The sequence below is a fragment of the Danio rerio genome, chromosome 15 (assembly GCF_052040795.2).
Source record: "Danio rerio strain M-AB ecotype USA chromosome 15, GRCz13ab, whole genome shotgun sequence".
In the NCBI taxonomy this organism is placed as follows: domain Eukaryota; kingdom Metazoa; phylum Chordata; class Actinopteri; order Cypriniformes; family Danionidae; genus Danio; species Danio rerio.
In genome coordinates, this window is record NC_141035.1 from 12,287,881 (window position 1) to 12,303,235 (window position 15,355).

At 37.7% G+C, this 15,355-nt stretch overlaps 1 protein-coding gene across 14 annotated transcripts in view; it reads right to left on the minus strand.

Moving 5' to 3' along the window:
* prcp (prolylcarboxypeptidase (angiotensinase C)) overlaps positions 1-15,355 on the minus strand; it is a 107,751-nt gene that overhangs the window by 28,455 nt on the left and 63,941 nt on the right. For 9 of the 14 annotated variants that reach the window (XR_015508491.1, XR_015508493.1, XR_015508492.1 and 6 more), the window contains 1 exon segment: positions 8,240-8,407. Coding sequence is in view for 6 of the 14 variants with exons in the window: in XM_087282698.1 (XP_087138824.1) it covers positions 8,240-8,407 (168 nt within the window). In the remaining 8 variants the exon portion in view is untranslated. 14 annotated transcript variants of the gene reach the window in all.

Genomic DNA, 15,355 nt, shown 5'->3' on the forward strand with positions numbered 1-15,355 from the left:
CGGAATGATGAGAGAACATATATTTATTATAAGAATAAACTTACGGAGCAGCGCATGTCGCGTTTGCGCAGCCAATGCCTGAATGAAGCGCTTGCATCACTGAGACACAGCATGCAGCCCTCCAGGATCTGCGGACACTTCCAAAACAGCAGCACAAAGGGGAGGAATCAGTGCTTAAAGGATCTGTCCAATGTATTATTGAGCCTTTTTAAGTTAAGTTTCAGGTAGGCCGACTTTGTGTGTGCTCTCAACACAATATCACGGCAGTTCATAACTTTATAATTTAGTGGCTAATTCGTATGAATTTGTATGATCTAATTCGTAGAATTGAGTACGTTTTGCTCATCCCCCAATGACGGTTGGGTTTAGGGGTGGGGTTAGGTGCCACACCTCCTTTTTAAAAATCGCACAATTTTGTACGACTGAACTCATTCGTACGAATTAGCCACTAAACTGGCAAACCGTAAGATACTTAAGATACTTACGTTTTCTTGTGAGATCAGCAGGTAATATCCCTCTACTCTAGTGTTTTGAATGCGATCTGCTGATCTAACGGATACAGCGCATGATTAAGAAAAAGAAATGATCTCCATGTTGCAGGTCAAAATGAACTCATTTAATGCAAAACTAAATTCACTTTCCCACTGATTATTTAAACTAACAGAAACAAATTTGGAGAAAGTTTTTCGTGTTGTCATGAACGCTACACAAAGTTTAAATTGTGAATGAATGGAGAATTATGGACAGGCGCAGTGGCGGGAAGCATTGAACTGAATGTAAATTTAACCACTTGAATGTTCATCTGTATTTCACATTAAACAATAGAATGGGTTCAGAACATTTAGGATATAGCAGGCCTACATGCAACTTTCTAGTGCCTTAAAATATGCTTCCTTCGTGGCTTTTGTTAGCTCATAAATAACAGAATATAGCGCAAACGCAAGTTTGGATTTGGATCAGTACCAGCTGGCCGATACCCTGTCCACCAAAAATATGAGGTATGAGGTATCGAACCGATATCTGATCCAAGTATCGAGATCGGTACATGCCTAGTTTCTTTTCAATGTGAAAGCATTGTAATTCATTTTAAGTAATTTTCATAGATCTATGTATTCATGGATTTTGTTGACAACATTGTTTTCTATGGGCACAAGAACATTTTTTGTATGCTTTAAAATCATTGTTGTGTTCATATGAAATTCAACATCATTGGAGATTTTGCTGAAGCCATGTTCGATTTCAACTTTTGCAGTAAAATGCTTTAAAGCTGACCTTTAGGGAAACTCTACCCAGATTTTCTTTATAGATCACATTTAAAGCATTTTATATAAGCTTAGTCAAATAGCAAAAGTTTCGTATATGAAAAAGATCATATCATGAGCCTCAGACACCATTGCTTCCTTATTCTCATGTTTTTAAGAAGTATTAATTCTTGACAGTTTTCTTTGAAATTATAGCCTCAAAATACAACATATATCTATCTGTCTCCTTTGTCAAGTTCAATCACAGAACACAGCCGAATTATACTTTATGTGATAATGGAACAAAAATACTAATATGTTTTCAAATTTAAATGTCAAATTGAAATGCTAAATATTTAGCAAATACCTAAATCGCAAATACCTAAAATACCTAATACGCAATCCCAGAAAAAGAGCTAGATAAAACACAAAATCTACCAACAAAAAAAGGCAACTGGTCCAGATGATATTCCTAATGAAATTAATAAAAAACATACATCACAAATTCCACTTTTCATTAACTAACGTTAAATAACATGAACAAATACTGTAGTAAATGTATCGTTCATTGTTTGTTTATGATAGTAAATGCATTAAGTAACATTAACTAATGAACCTTATTGTAAAGTGTGACCAATAACACCCATATTCAAGTGGAGACAAATCAGACACCAACAATTATAGAGGCATCTGTGTGAGCAGTAATCTGGGGAAGCTGTTCTGCTGCATCATCAACACCAGACTCATAGGCTTCCTTACAGAGCACAATGTCCTCGGCAAAAGTCAGACTGACCATTCTGACCATTAACGCAAAGAAAACCAAAACTCTAATATTCCAATAAACTGAAAGAGAAAGCAAGAAGGGCCATGAAAAAAATCCCCACAAACAGAATTTCTAATATGAATCTGGCTCAAAATTTTTCAATCAGTGGTTGAATCTATAGTGCTATTTGGGAGTGAAGTGTGAGGTCCTCTCCTCAGCCATGAGTTGGATAAGACTACATGCAGACTTCTGTAGGAAGATCCTAAGGGTATAGACGAACACACTCAGCAATGCATGCAGGGCAGAATTAGGCCAGTATCCTGTGCTCATGCGAAGTGAGTACTATGTGATTGTAGAACCTACAAACACAAACTAACACAACAAATATGACTAACAGCAGGCAGCATCAGGACACAAACATGCTCATCAACAAAATTAAGCCCAATCAAATTAGAAATGCACAAAAATAAGAGTATCTGATTTATTAGAATGAAGCACCAGGAAAACAAAGTAAACTTAAATGTTATTTAGACCTAAATAGAGATTACACAAAAGCAACATATTTAAGTGCAGTAAAGGGCAGTAAAATAAGAACAACGATGACCAAATACAGACTGAGTGCATACAGTCTGACTGTAAAGACGGGCCGATACAGACAGAACTGGCAAATCAGAGAGAGCTGCATCTGCCCACACTGTGCCCAGGCAGAGTTGAAGATTGGGAAATACTTCTCACCCACTGCACAAACTATCAGCACATCAGAGAAATAGTCTACCCTAAACTCCAGAGCTAGTTAGACAATAAAACCAACTTCAATATTTATAAGGGGAAAACTGATTCTATCAGCGCAATACCTTAACGTCTGTCACAAAAAGAGAGAGAAGACCAATAAAAACATCCGTGATGCACTTGCAAACACACACACGCATGCACACACAGAGACACACATATCTACACTGTAAAAAAAATCTTAAACTTACGGAAAATACTGGCAGCTGTAGTTGCCAGGATTTCTCCGTAAAAAATACTGAAGTTTTATAGAACTGTAAACTGTAAAATATTCCGGAAAATAATCGTATTTCATGAACTGAACTGACACAATGTTCAGCTCACAAAAACGTAGCTTAGTGCAAAAAAATGTAAAGACATTAAATGCCTGTGTTCATGTGTGATTGCAATTAGCAAACAGATTTTCACTGCATTAGTAACTACATGGTTACATTTAAACAAAAGAAGATGCAGCATAACAACAGATACTCTCAGTTCATCTTGGACTTGCACACATATGCTACTATCTTCCGCAATGGTTGACACAAAAAACATTTTACAGTATTTTGGAGTTTATTTTACTTGATTTTACGGAAAAAAACCGGGAGCTGTGGTTGCCAGTAATGTACAGTTTTTAACATTTTAAAATTCGTAAATTCAATCTACAGAATATTTCTATTAAAAATACATTTCACATTCTGTATTTTTCATCCAACACATTTAACCCCTCAAATCCCAGAGCAAAATTCACACATGTCCTCTCGCTCTCCCGCGGGACCCCAGCGCTCCCCGGGCGAGCCCACCCACTCCACGCTGCCTCACTGCTGGCATGTCAGCGATTGTGCGGGCAGGTTCACGTGCGAGGGCTCTGCCTGGTTAGCGCGGTCCAGCCCATCGCAATGGCTCATCTGTATGATCGGACTTGGTTATGTGATACAGTTCGCGAAATGGCTTCCCAAGTTCACGGGCGTGTATTTCGCCAGGTTTAGTTCTGCTTCCGCCCCTGTCTTGCGAGTGGAGATTGTTAAGTTCAATTCTAGGTAATGACAACCGTAAATGTGGATGCTGCACATAGAAAGGAAGTAGGACTTTTATGTGATGTTAAAAGGTCACTTCCGGTGTGAGCGGGAGTTGTTGTTGTTGTTAGTGAACGGCCATGGTGGTCATGCAATAAAGGAGACGAGTTCTAAACTGTTGTTTTCATTTAGTAGCAATTTGGTAGCAGAGGATGGTTAGCAATTACTGAGTCCTGCCAACCTTTGATAATCGGAAGCTGTATGAAGGCTGGAACAATGAAGTCGGAATGTGGACTAGAGTTACGGAGCTTGAAAAAAGTAAGCAAGTGCTCGCCGTTGCTTTGGCGCTGTCAGGGAGAGCGAGAGAAACTGCGATGGAAATACCGGTTGATGATTTGAATGAGGACACTGGCATGTCAACTTTACTAGCGAAACTTGATGATTTGTTTCTCAGGGAAGAAAAGGACCGGACTTACGAGGCGTATACGAGCTTTGACCGCATTGTGAAAGGCAGTAATGTTTCAATGACGGACTATATAATTGACTTTGAACAACGCTACTCACAGATGCGCAAATATAAAATGGAACTTCCTGATGCAGTCTTAGCTTTTAAATTATTTGATACTGCTTGCTTGGATGTTAAAGATCGACAGTTGGCTTTAACAGCATGTGCAGATCTCACTTTTGCATCAATGAAGTCGGCACTTAAGAGAATTTTCACCGGAAATACGTCTGCATTAACGGTGGGAATTAACCAGGAAACTGCATATACAACAGAACAGAGACGACAGAGAGGCAAGTCATGGCCTCAGAATGAACAACAACAACACTGGATAGATATGGTCGGTGATCAAAATGTGCGGTGTGTCAAAGCACGTTTCATTGGGCCAAGGACTGCCCACACAAAGGTGAGCAAATCAAACTGACTGAAGATTGTGCAAGAAATGATGTAGAGGAATGCAACATCACTCTGTTTATGACTGAATGTTTTGGATCTGCAATATTAGACACTGCATGCACTCGGACTGTGTGTGGACAAGAATGGCTAAATCACTACATAACTGAGCTTAATCAAGAAGAGACTTATGACCTGAGAAAGACAGAAACATACAACCATAGACCATTTAGGTTTGGAGATGGAAAAGTGGTCCGCTCCAACAGAAAGTTAAAAATTCCTGCAAAAATTGGACAGATCAAATGTAAGATTGAAACTGAAGTCGTTCCAGCCAACATACCATTGCTCTTAAGCAAAGCCTCTCTGAAAAGAGCAGGAACAGTTTCAGACATGGAAAATGACAAAGCGGCAATGTTCAACCAGCCAATAGAACTTGACTTTACAAGCTCTGGTCATTATTGTGTAAATATAATGGACAACGAAAGTAGCTCAAAAGACATGCATTCTAATGAGCAGATTTTGACAACTGCCTAAGACATTACGCAAAATGTAAAGGATGATGAGAGTGAAATTTTGATCATTTCAGATACAATGAACTCAACAGAAAAACATCACATCATGATAAAGCATCACAAACAATTCGGCCATGCTTCTGTTGATAAACTGCAGCGACTACTTGACGGCTCAGGTAATAAAGATGCTGAATGTAACATGGTGAATATCAACATATAACAAAAACTGATGAAGACAATGTCACAGACAATGAACAAGAACAAGACTTTACTGAAAGTAACCAACAGCCAGCAGAAGAGACTGAAATCAATGTACAACAAGGAGTGGGACAAATGCAGGACAAAAGGAGGCAGTATGAAACAGAACAAACAAGTGATAATGAAGAAACACAGAGTGATGCTAGTATGGAAACTGTGGTCATGCTACAAAAAGGACAAACTGTAAGCTACAGGGATAGAGAAAAGGGTGTTTTACACACAGCTGAAGTCCTGGGGCGTGCAGGTAAAGCTACAGGCAAATATAAAAATTGGTATAACCTGTTGCTTATTGAGCCCACAAGTGTAGCGGGTACCACAGAATCTGCTGACATGTCAAAGGTTGAGAATCTACAAATTCAAAACACTGTTGCTAATGCTAACTTCACTAATGTATGTGAGGATGTGTTTCTAACAAAAGATGTAACATTTGACTTGGCAAAACAGGATGAGATAAAAACCTGGATAGATAACCATGTCTTTGAGGTAGTAAAGGACGAGGGACAGAAATGCATTTCCACTAGGTGGGTATGCACCTACAAAGAGACACCTAATACGGTTTTACCCAAAGCTCGTCTTGTAGCACGAGGTTTTGAAGAACTAGAGATGTCAGAACTAAAAAAGGACTCTCCAACATGTTCTTCAGACTCTCTTCGGCTCCTTGTGGCAGTGATTTGTCAAAGACAGTGGAATCTAAATTCTAAGGACATAAAAGCTGCATTTCTACAAGTAATGGAACTGTCCCGGGACCTTTATATCAAACCACCTCCTGAGGGCAAATTCTAAAAAAAAAAACTATGGAAGCTAAAAAAGTGTGTGTATGGTCTGGCTGATGCTTCACTTTACTGGTATAAAAGAGTGAAGAAGATTGTCATGAAGTCAGGAGGAACAATGTCAAAAGTAGATCCAGCTGTGTTCTACTGGCTGGATCAAGATTGCGCTGTGACTGGTGTACTCGCTTGTCATGTGGATGACTTCATATGGGGAGGCACACAAAGTTTTTCCACAAAAGTAATACCTCACCTCAGATCCATGGTTCAAGTTGGGCGTGAGGAGAACAACAGCTTCTGTTATGTGGGAATAAACTTTTAAACTATTGCCAATAAAGTGCAAGTTCATCAGGAAAACGACATCCAAAACATACAGCCTATACAACTGAATCCTGCACGATCAGTGGAACAGGACTCCTTACTTTATGAAGAGGAAAAGGATCAGCTAAGGTCAAAGGTCGGCCAAATTCTTTGGGCCGCAAGACAAAGCAGGCCTGATGTCATGTTTGATGCCAGCAGCCTAGCTTCAAAATTTAAAAATGCATCTGTACAAACTATTCATGAAGCAAACAGAATTGTGTGTAAACTTAAATCCAAAAAGGTAATGATGAATTTCCAATACCTCGGAAAAGACTCTGAGCTCAAGATGGTTGTATATAGTTATGCCTCTTTTGGAAAGCACTCAAATGGGGGAAGTCAAGGAGGACATCTAATTGTTCTTATGGGAGAAAATGGAATGTTCTCTCCCCTTTCTTGGCAATCAAAAAGAGTGAAGAGAATTGTGCCAAGTACACTTGCTGCTGAAACACTAGCAATGTCAGATGGAATTGATAATGCAATATTTCTGACGACGCTGCACTCTGAGCTGACTACTGGTGACACTGAAAATACAATACCAATAATCTGCATTACAGACAATCACTCACTTGCTGATGCACTGAAGTCCACCAAGTCAGTTGCTGAGAAAAGAATTCGTCTGGAAATGAGCAGCATCAATAAAACTCATTCAAACACAAAGAATTAAAGAAGTGCTCTGGTATGGTACAAAAGACCAGCTTGCAGACTGCCTTATCAAAAAAAGGGCATCAGCACTGCAGTTACTGAAAGCACTTAGTGAAGGACAATGGAAGCTCTATTAAAAGAGCATCTTCCTGTTAGGAGTACTGAATTCTACAAGTTAAAACTTATGTCATCATGTTATCTTATGTTTTACTGTTATCTTATGTATTAATGTTTTTCTGGAAGTGCATGAGACATTTTTTTTAAAGAAGAGATTGAGTTTGTTAAGTTCAATTCTAGGTGATGACAACCGTAAATGTGGATGCTGCACATAGAAAGGAAGTAGGACTTTTATGTGATGTTAAAAGGTCACTTCTGGTGTGAGCGGTAGTTGTTGTTGTTGTTGTTAGTGAACGGCCATGGTAGTCATGCAATAAAGGAGACGAGTTCTAAACTGTTGTTTTTATTTAGTAACAGAGATTGCTGTCCTCCTGGCGAAGGATGCAATCGAGCCGGCCCCTGTTGAGCGTGAAAGACTCCTCAGCTCAAAAGGATGTTGAGCATTGCACTAGCCGCATCTTATATACTTGACTGATAGTCATTGACGCCAGCTTTGCATGCTGACGCCGCCAATTCATTTGGCATTTCATTGGCCCGATTTTATACTCTTTCAGATGATTGGTTTTTTATAAAAAAAAACCCATAGTGGAAGGTTTTCCACATAGTATTTCCATCCACCCCCCCCCCCCCCTCCCCTCCCGGGGAACGAGGGTTGCACAGCTCATTACTATTCACAACTGTTTCAAATATGGACCTTCTGATTCTAAAGATTCTAGGGAAACAAACAGGCGCATACATTTATTATTATTATTATTATTATTATTACTATTATTACTAACCTAAGCCATATATACTATAAGAGAATAACTTATTGAACCAGTGAAATTAACATTCGGAAGTTAATTAAAATCAAAAAGACTGGAATTACAATGTATGTAACAAGTAACTCGAATTTTTTACCTGATAGAACCAGCCCAGGAAGCCTAGATTTCCGGTAGCGGTCTTTGATGTGTTGAGACAGACTGCATCTCCAGTGTAATTGTAGTAAACTCTCACAGCTTGAGAAACCCCATTCAACAGCTGTTTGTCTGAAACACCCTTATTAAACTGAAGATTCTTGCAGACCACCTGAGAATAAAAACAAAACAAAACACATTTACATGATCTGGACTAAAGGACATAAAACAAATGACTGGCATTTTGTTCAGAGAGATGACAATGGTTTTTTTTTATTCTGATCTGCAAACAGGCAAGCTTTATCTATGAAAAGATGTTCTGTATGTTTCAGTTCTGTTAAAATAAATCCCCCATGAAGCTTCTGTTGTGAAATCATCTGATTTGCATGTGAAAATGAGAGGAATGGAATTTCACTGGAGTAGAATTCATCACTGTCAAGCTAAAATAAAGGCTACGTTCACACTTCAAGGCTTAGTGCTCAAATCAGATTTTTTACTCAGATCTGCATAGCTATTCACATTGCTGTTAAATGTGAATAAATGTGGCTAGAATCAGATTTCCACTGTGAACAGATTATTATCTTAAACTGACCCGGATGTGCAAAAGTACAGTTAAAGACAGCACAAAATGTATAATTATGCACACAATGTGTACATATACTGAATAAAGTAAGCATGTTGTCAGATTAGGTTTAATATGATTATTGCCCTTTTCACAGACAACTACTAATGTGTATTTCGGCTTTTAAAACCTAAAATAAGTCTCTTTTGATTGAATACACGGATATTTGTGATGTATGACAAGCACAGTGTGTGTCTATCGGACCACTATTGTGGTGACCTCATCAAGGGTTCCAGCTGCAGTTCAGACTGAGATGGCAGAGTCGGTTCATTTTCATATTCAAATAATTTTTTATTATGTCACATTCTTTCATGGTGGGCAGCACAGTGGGTAGCATGTTCGCCTCACAGTAAGAAGGTCGCTGGTTCGAGCCTTGGCTGGGTCAGTTGGCGTTTCAGTGTGGAGTTTGCATGTTCTCCCCATGTTCGCATAAGTTTCCTCTGGGTGCTCCGGTTTCCCCCACAAGTTCAAAGGCTTGCGATGCAGGTGGATTGGGTAGACTAAATTGTCCATAGTGTATGTGTGTGAATGAGTGTGTATGGTCATTTCCCAGTGATGGGTTGCAGCTAGAAGGGCATCCGCTGCATAAAACATATGCTGGGTAAGTTGACGGTTCATTCCACTGTTGCAGGCCCAGATTAATAAAGCGACTAAGCCAAAACGAAAATGAGTAAATAATTGAATCTTTCATATTTGGTTCTGTTAATGTAAAATTTTTTTAAAGGGCACATAGTTTACCCCTTTTTATGATTTAATTTTAATATAATGGTTATTCTGAGTGTGCCAGTTTAGGTTCAGATTAATACACAGTTCAGATGTTTTTATTGTGCTAAAAAGTAATGTGTTAAAAAGTGTCATGTTGGGGACATGTACACAGCGTGCTGTTTTAGGGGTGTGTTGCTTTACATGAAAATTAGTTTCAGCTTTCCGCAAAACATAACAAGGGGGAGGAGCCAAGAGCTCACACGCGGATACAGACTCGGACACAGACTAAGCAGAGAGTACAAAATCGTTTGTGTCTTTGCACAGTTTTACAGCCATCTTTGTGCTATAGTTTTAAGTGCCACATTGATTTATTTTACCAACATTACTAAGGCAATCATTTTAAAAGGCAAATAATAATAATAATAATAATAATTAATAACTAAATATCTCATCTCTTATATCTTATAATGCAATAAACATGCAATGGTAAAGTAAAAAAGCTAAACAATCAAAGCAAACTTTAAAGTTTTAATAATACAGTTAACCTCTAACTCTGTAACCAAAATAAATTATAATAATCAAATCTGACCTCACATAAAGGAACCAATTTTCCAATGATTTACAATGTTTTCTTACAGGGACAGACATTATTTGACCTCTTGTTGTGTCAATCACATTTACACCTTCAAAATGTTTTGTTTGTCATAAAATATTGAGATCAGGTGAGATTTATTCACATCTTTCTGAAAGGTGTTTTGAAAATTTACAGCCACCAAAGAAGTGAAAGCCAAAATCCTGAATGCTTTCACCCACAGCAATTTATAAAAAAGTACGTAATATAAAGTCAGATTGTGGCAAATGGATTGGATTGACACAATATTTCCTCCTTTTTCTTTTTTGTAAGAGTGAATAAAATAAAGAATCACTTTTTGCACTTTTTTTTGCATCTGATTAATTACTACACATCAGATTGGTGTGCATGGTTGCTGTGTGCGCTGAGGTGTAGCTTTTATTTTTGCTAATTTCAAGTAATTAAACTCTAATTTATAGCACACTGTTTTATAGCACAAGCTAAAACACTATTTTATAGCACAAGCTAAAACAGCTTTAAAATGTATAATTTATATTAAGGTGTCACTATTAAGGTGTTACAAAAGTGTAACTTATTCATTCATTCATTCATTTTCTTTTTCGGCTTAGTCCCTTTATTAATCTGGGGTCGCCACAGCGGAATGAACCGCCAACTTATCCAGCATGTTTTTACACAGCAGATGCCTTTCCAGCTGCAACCCATCTCTGGGAAACATACACTCATTCACACACTATAAATAATTTAGCCTATACCTGTACAGCATGACGTTGGACAGTGGGGGAAACCGGAGCACCGGGAGGAAACCCACATGAACGCAGGGAGAACATGCAAACTCCACACAGAAACGCCAATTGGCCCAGCCGAGGCTCGAACCAGCGACCTTCTTGCTGTTAGGCAACAGGACTACCTACTGCACCACTGCGTCTCCTACGTAGCTTATTCAATTAACTGTGATATTATTTAAATTGCAGAACAGAATTGACAACGAGATCGAGCATGCCTGATTTTTAAACCTACACTGCAACAAGCAAAAAAGGAATCTCTTACACGTTAAATCTTGTTTTTTAATAATCATCACCTAAAATTTCTATTTCTAATTTCTAATTTCAATTTTAGAAAACTGCATAAAACTACAATGACAATGATCAGCTCAAGTCTTAGTCCGATGCATTTACTTTTAATAATGATAATGATAACAGGGAGCAACATGGCGGCGCATTGATCGGACGTACCTATTCACGCTTCTGCAGCATTCGAGAAATTCGCTTTTAAACAGCCACAAACTGAACGAAAATATAGTCAACAAACCACTGTAACGTTAAACAACTCCAAGATAAAATGACATCGCGAACAACAAAGAAGAAACAGGGAAATCAAGACAAGGCTGAGTCTGCCATTGGCCAGGCTAGCGCAACATACGCAGCTAAAGAAACTAGCGCAAATATCAACAAAAATCAAGAGACTCCCATTATGGATGCAATCGCAAGTATGAGAGAAGTCTTCTCAATCAAATTTACAGTGATTTTCTCAGCCATACAGGAGGTAAAACAAGAGGTCAAAGACTTTTCAAACAGATTAACCACGGCAGAACAGCGCATCAGTGACACAGAAGATCAGATGACTGTGGTGTAAAATACTGTAGACAGTCTCCAGCAACAGGTGAAACTTATGGGAGCTAAACTGGAAGATCAGGAAAATTGAAGCCGTCGCAATAACTTGCATCTTACCGGTCTACCAGAGTAGGTGGAGGGTGCAGATGCGACAGGATTTCTTGAAAGATGGCTACCTGAAGTACTGGGACAGAGCTCTTTTTCCAGCCTGATAACCACTGAAAGAGCTCATCGCCTACAGGATCCGCGAGACCGAAGTACTCCAAGAACACCCATCGTGCGTTTCTTGAATTCGAAGGATAAAGACAAAGTGCTGCAACGTGTGCGGGCAAAAGGCAAGGTAACATACGGTGAACACGAAGTTAAGTTTTTCCAACATATCGCGAAAGAAACGCATCTGAAGAGGCGAAAATTCTACGAAGTGAAGCAACAGCTTAAAGACATGGACATTCGATATGGAACCGTCTTCCCTGCGAAGTTGCGACCGCACATTTGAGAGCCCAGCTGAGGTGGAAAAATATATACGTAACCTGAAAAATGCAAGTTGTTAATATTCCCATCAGAACAATCGAATACAGAAGAAAACAAATGTTTAAAAGTGACTGATTGACCTTGAGATATGTGTAACGGACCTAAGTATACAGATATGGTCAGTGCTTATTATTTCAGCTTTTTTTTTTACCAGATGGCTTGAATACAGATTAAGGAAAAAACATTCATGCAATAACAATTAAGAACTGATTTTATCTGTGATATGACCAATTTAACTCCGTACATTTATGTTAACTTATTCTTAGTTAATTTTTTTTTTCTCTCTCTGGTATTTGACTTTGAAATCTGCAGGATAATATTAAGCCTATTTTTAAAAATCTGTTTAATCTACAGTGGAATTTATCATACGTTGTGTGGTGTTGATCACTCTTATATATGCCTGATCGTTTGTTCGTGGGAGCGTGACATAGTAGACTCGCATAATATTTGCGTTATGCTGATCCCTATTATAGGATCGGTGACACAAAGTGTTAAATCTTCAGGTTTTGTGTTAACATGGGCAAAATGCTGGCGAGTTCAGGAAGCCAGCACTAAAAGCATCCTAGGTTGTTTACATTATTCATTGGTTACAGGGCAAGTGACATCTAATTTTAAACAGGCTAAGAAACAAACTTGTAATACTAATCAAACTATTCACTAGCATGGTAATGGGATCCAATTCAGAATTTAAAAAAAAATATATTGTGGAATGTGAGAGGTCTAGGTAAACTAACTAAAATTAAGCGAGTAATGACCAGAATAAAACAATTTAACCCTTCAATAGTATTTCTGCATTTCTCCATATTTCATCAAATAACACAACACCAATACAAAGACGCTGGAAAGGCCAAATTTATTCAGCTTTATTCTCTCCTAATGCTGGAGGAGTAATGATCTTCATACACAAGTCAATTCCATTCCAAATTTTTAAGGTCTTACAGGATTCAGCTGGACGTTACATAATAATTCATGGTTCTATTTTTAATGAAAACATTATTCTGGCTAATGTGTATGGACCTAACACAGATTGTCAAAAATTTTTTTTTTTTTAAATATTTCTTTTACTATCTTCTCTACCAGGAAAATTATGAATTGCAGGAGACTTTAACTGCACATTATCCCCAAGCCTAGACCGCTCAACAGGTTTAGATACAACAGACATACAGTCTAGAATAAAAATATGGGACTTCATTAAAGAACTCAAATTATGCGACCCACCGAGACAACCCAGCATGCTGAAATATAATTGGGTAAACTGGCAGTGGGCAGGTTAAAAACAGCAAAACAAAGAGAGACATTCGGTCACCAAACACACTTTTTCAATTTTCAAAAAAGGATAACTGACATTTAGAATGGTTTTTGAGATAAACACGTAGCATTTGAGGTAAATACTTATATACTGTTTTATAATCTGCAAACATATCATGCTGTTTTTCTTTCTTTATTTCTTTTTTGCTCTACATGACTTACATAGAGTACCTTTAATTACTATATATGTAGGGTTAAAATTAGTACTGCACAATAAATCAAAAATACCTTAATATTGCAAATGTGGATATCGCAATATACATATCATCATGCTTGGCAATAATTAAATGATTTAATACAAATATATCTTAGTGTGCTTATCATTAGCACACCTGACTCAATTTTATCATTAGCCACTCTGAATTACTTCAGTATATCAGGCAATGTAGTTATATGTCAGTGTGCACCCTCTGAAAACAAGCAAAATGGGCATGCTAAATTCTGGGAAAAAAAATAAAAAAACTACTGAATTTAGTTTGGATGCTGAAATATGAACAATCAGTCCTTGTTAAGAAAATAGTAAGGGCACATTCACAAAGATCACGTTTTTCCATTCCAATGTGTTACTTTTCCATTGGTTTTCAACATAAACATGTGCTTGATGGACATGCATGAACATTACACTCATGTCTCGCATACTTTGAAGTGCTGCACACATGGGAATTTTGTATTTTAGATGCTGTGTCAAGTTAAAAGAACTTCAACTTTTATCCTCAACTGCTCATCAATGTCAATTCCAAAGCAGTGGAATAATGAAAATAACTTGAACGAAGATCAAGTGTTGTAAACTTCTGTTTACTGTCACTTAAGGACTGTGTCTGGATACCTAATCTTGAGTGATGCGTCTTGCCTTTTCGGATGCAAAGGCATGTTTAGTGTGAATCAACCCAACTTAACATAACGATAATCAATTTATTAATGATGTCTGAAAAAACCAGAGGCTGTCCAAAGCACCTTCTCTACTTTTTCTAGCACCTTCTTCAACACGTTTCAGTTGGAATTAGGCTTACACATTCATCTGTGGCAACAGATTTCCCACTCCTAAGCCTTCAATACGCCCTTCTCTCAGTCACTCACATAATCACATTAGCTTTGTCATTCAAAAGCCTCCTTTTGCACCCGCAACCTAAACTGCTTTAACCACCCATAGGGTTGCATACATTAGCAGATTTGATGGAGGAAAAGAAAACTCAACTTGCTCGAGGGTAAACATCTGAGTTTTTGTAAAATCTGAATATTCAAATGTGCCAGAAATAAGCTACTTACCAATAAAGAAAGTTAATGTAATCTAAAAGCTTCCACATAAATCAACAAGATGATTAAAAAGTAAAAGCTTTTTAAGATTCAATTTCAGTGTCAAGACTTTCCCTGAAATTATGAGCTTCCTGGAAATAAATATAAATTAACTATATATGTTTAACATTATCCTTATATTATGAAGAAGAGTTTTCTTGTGAATAAAAATAATTGCCTGTAATTGAAGTGGTAGATATACTGTATGCTAACTACATGGAATGTTATAGTAATTAATACTAAATACTACAGTGTTTTTGAACACTTGAATAGTAAATTACTTGAATTAAATTGTTGTAGGGTCATTCCACTGTGTTGACCACTGATAAATCAGGGACCTATAGCTGAAGGAAAGTGAGTGTGTCAGTGAGTGAGTGAGAGAGTAAACTTTAATTCTTGCTGTGGAGATACACCTATAGTAATAAACAAATTATGCAATTCTGTAGTTTTCTACAGTAT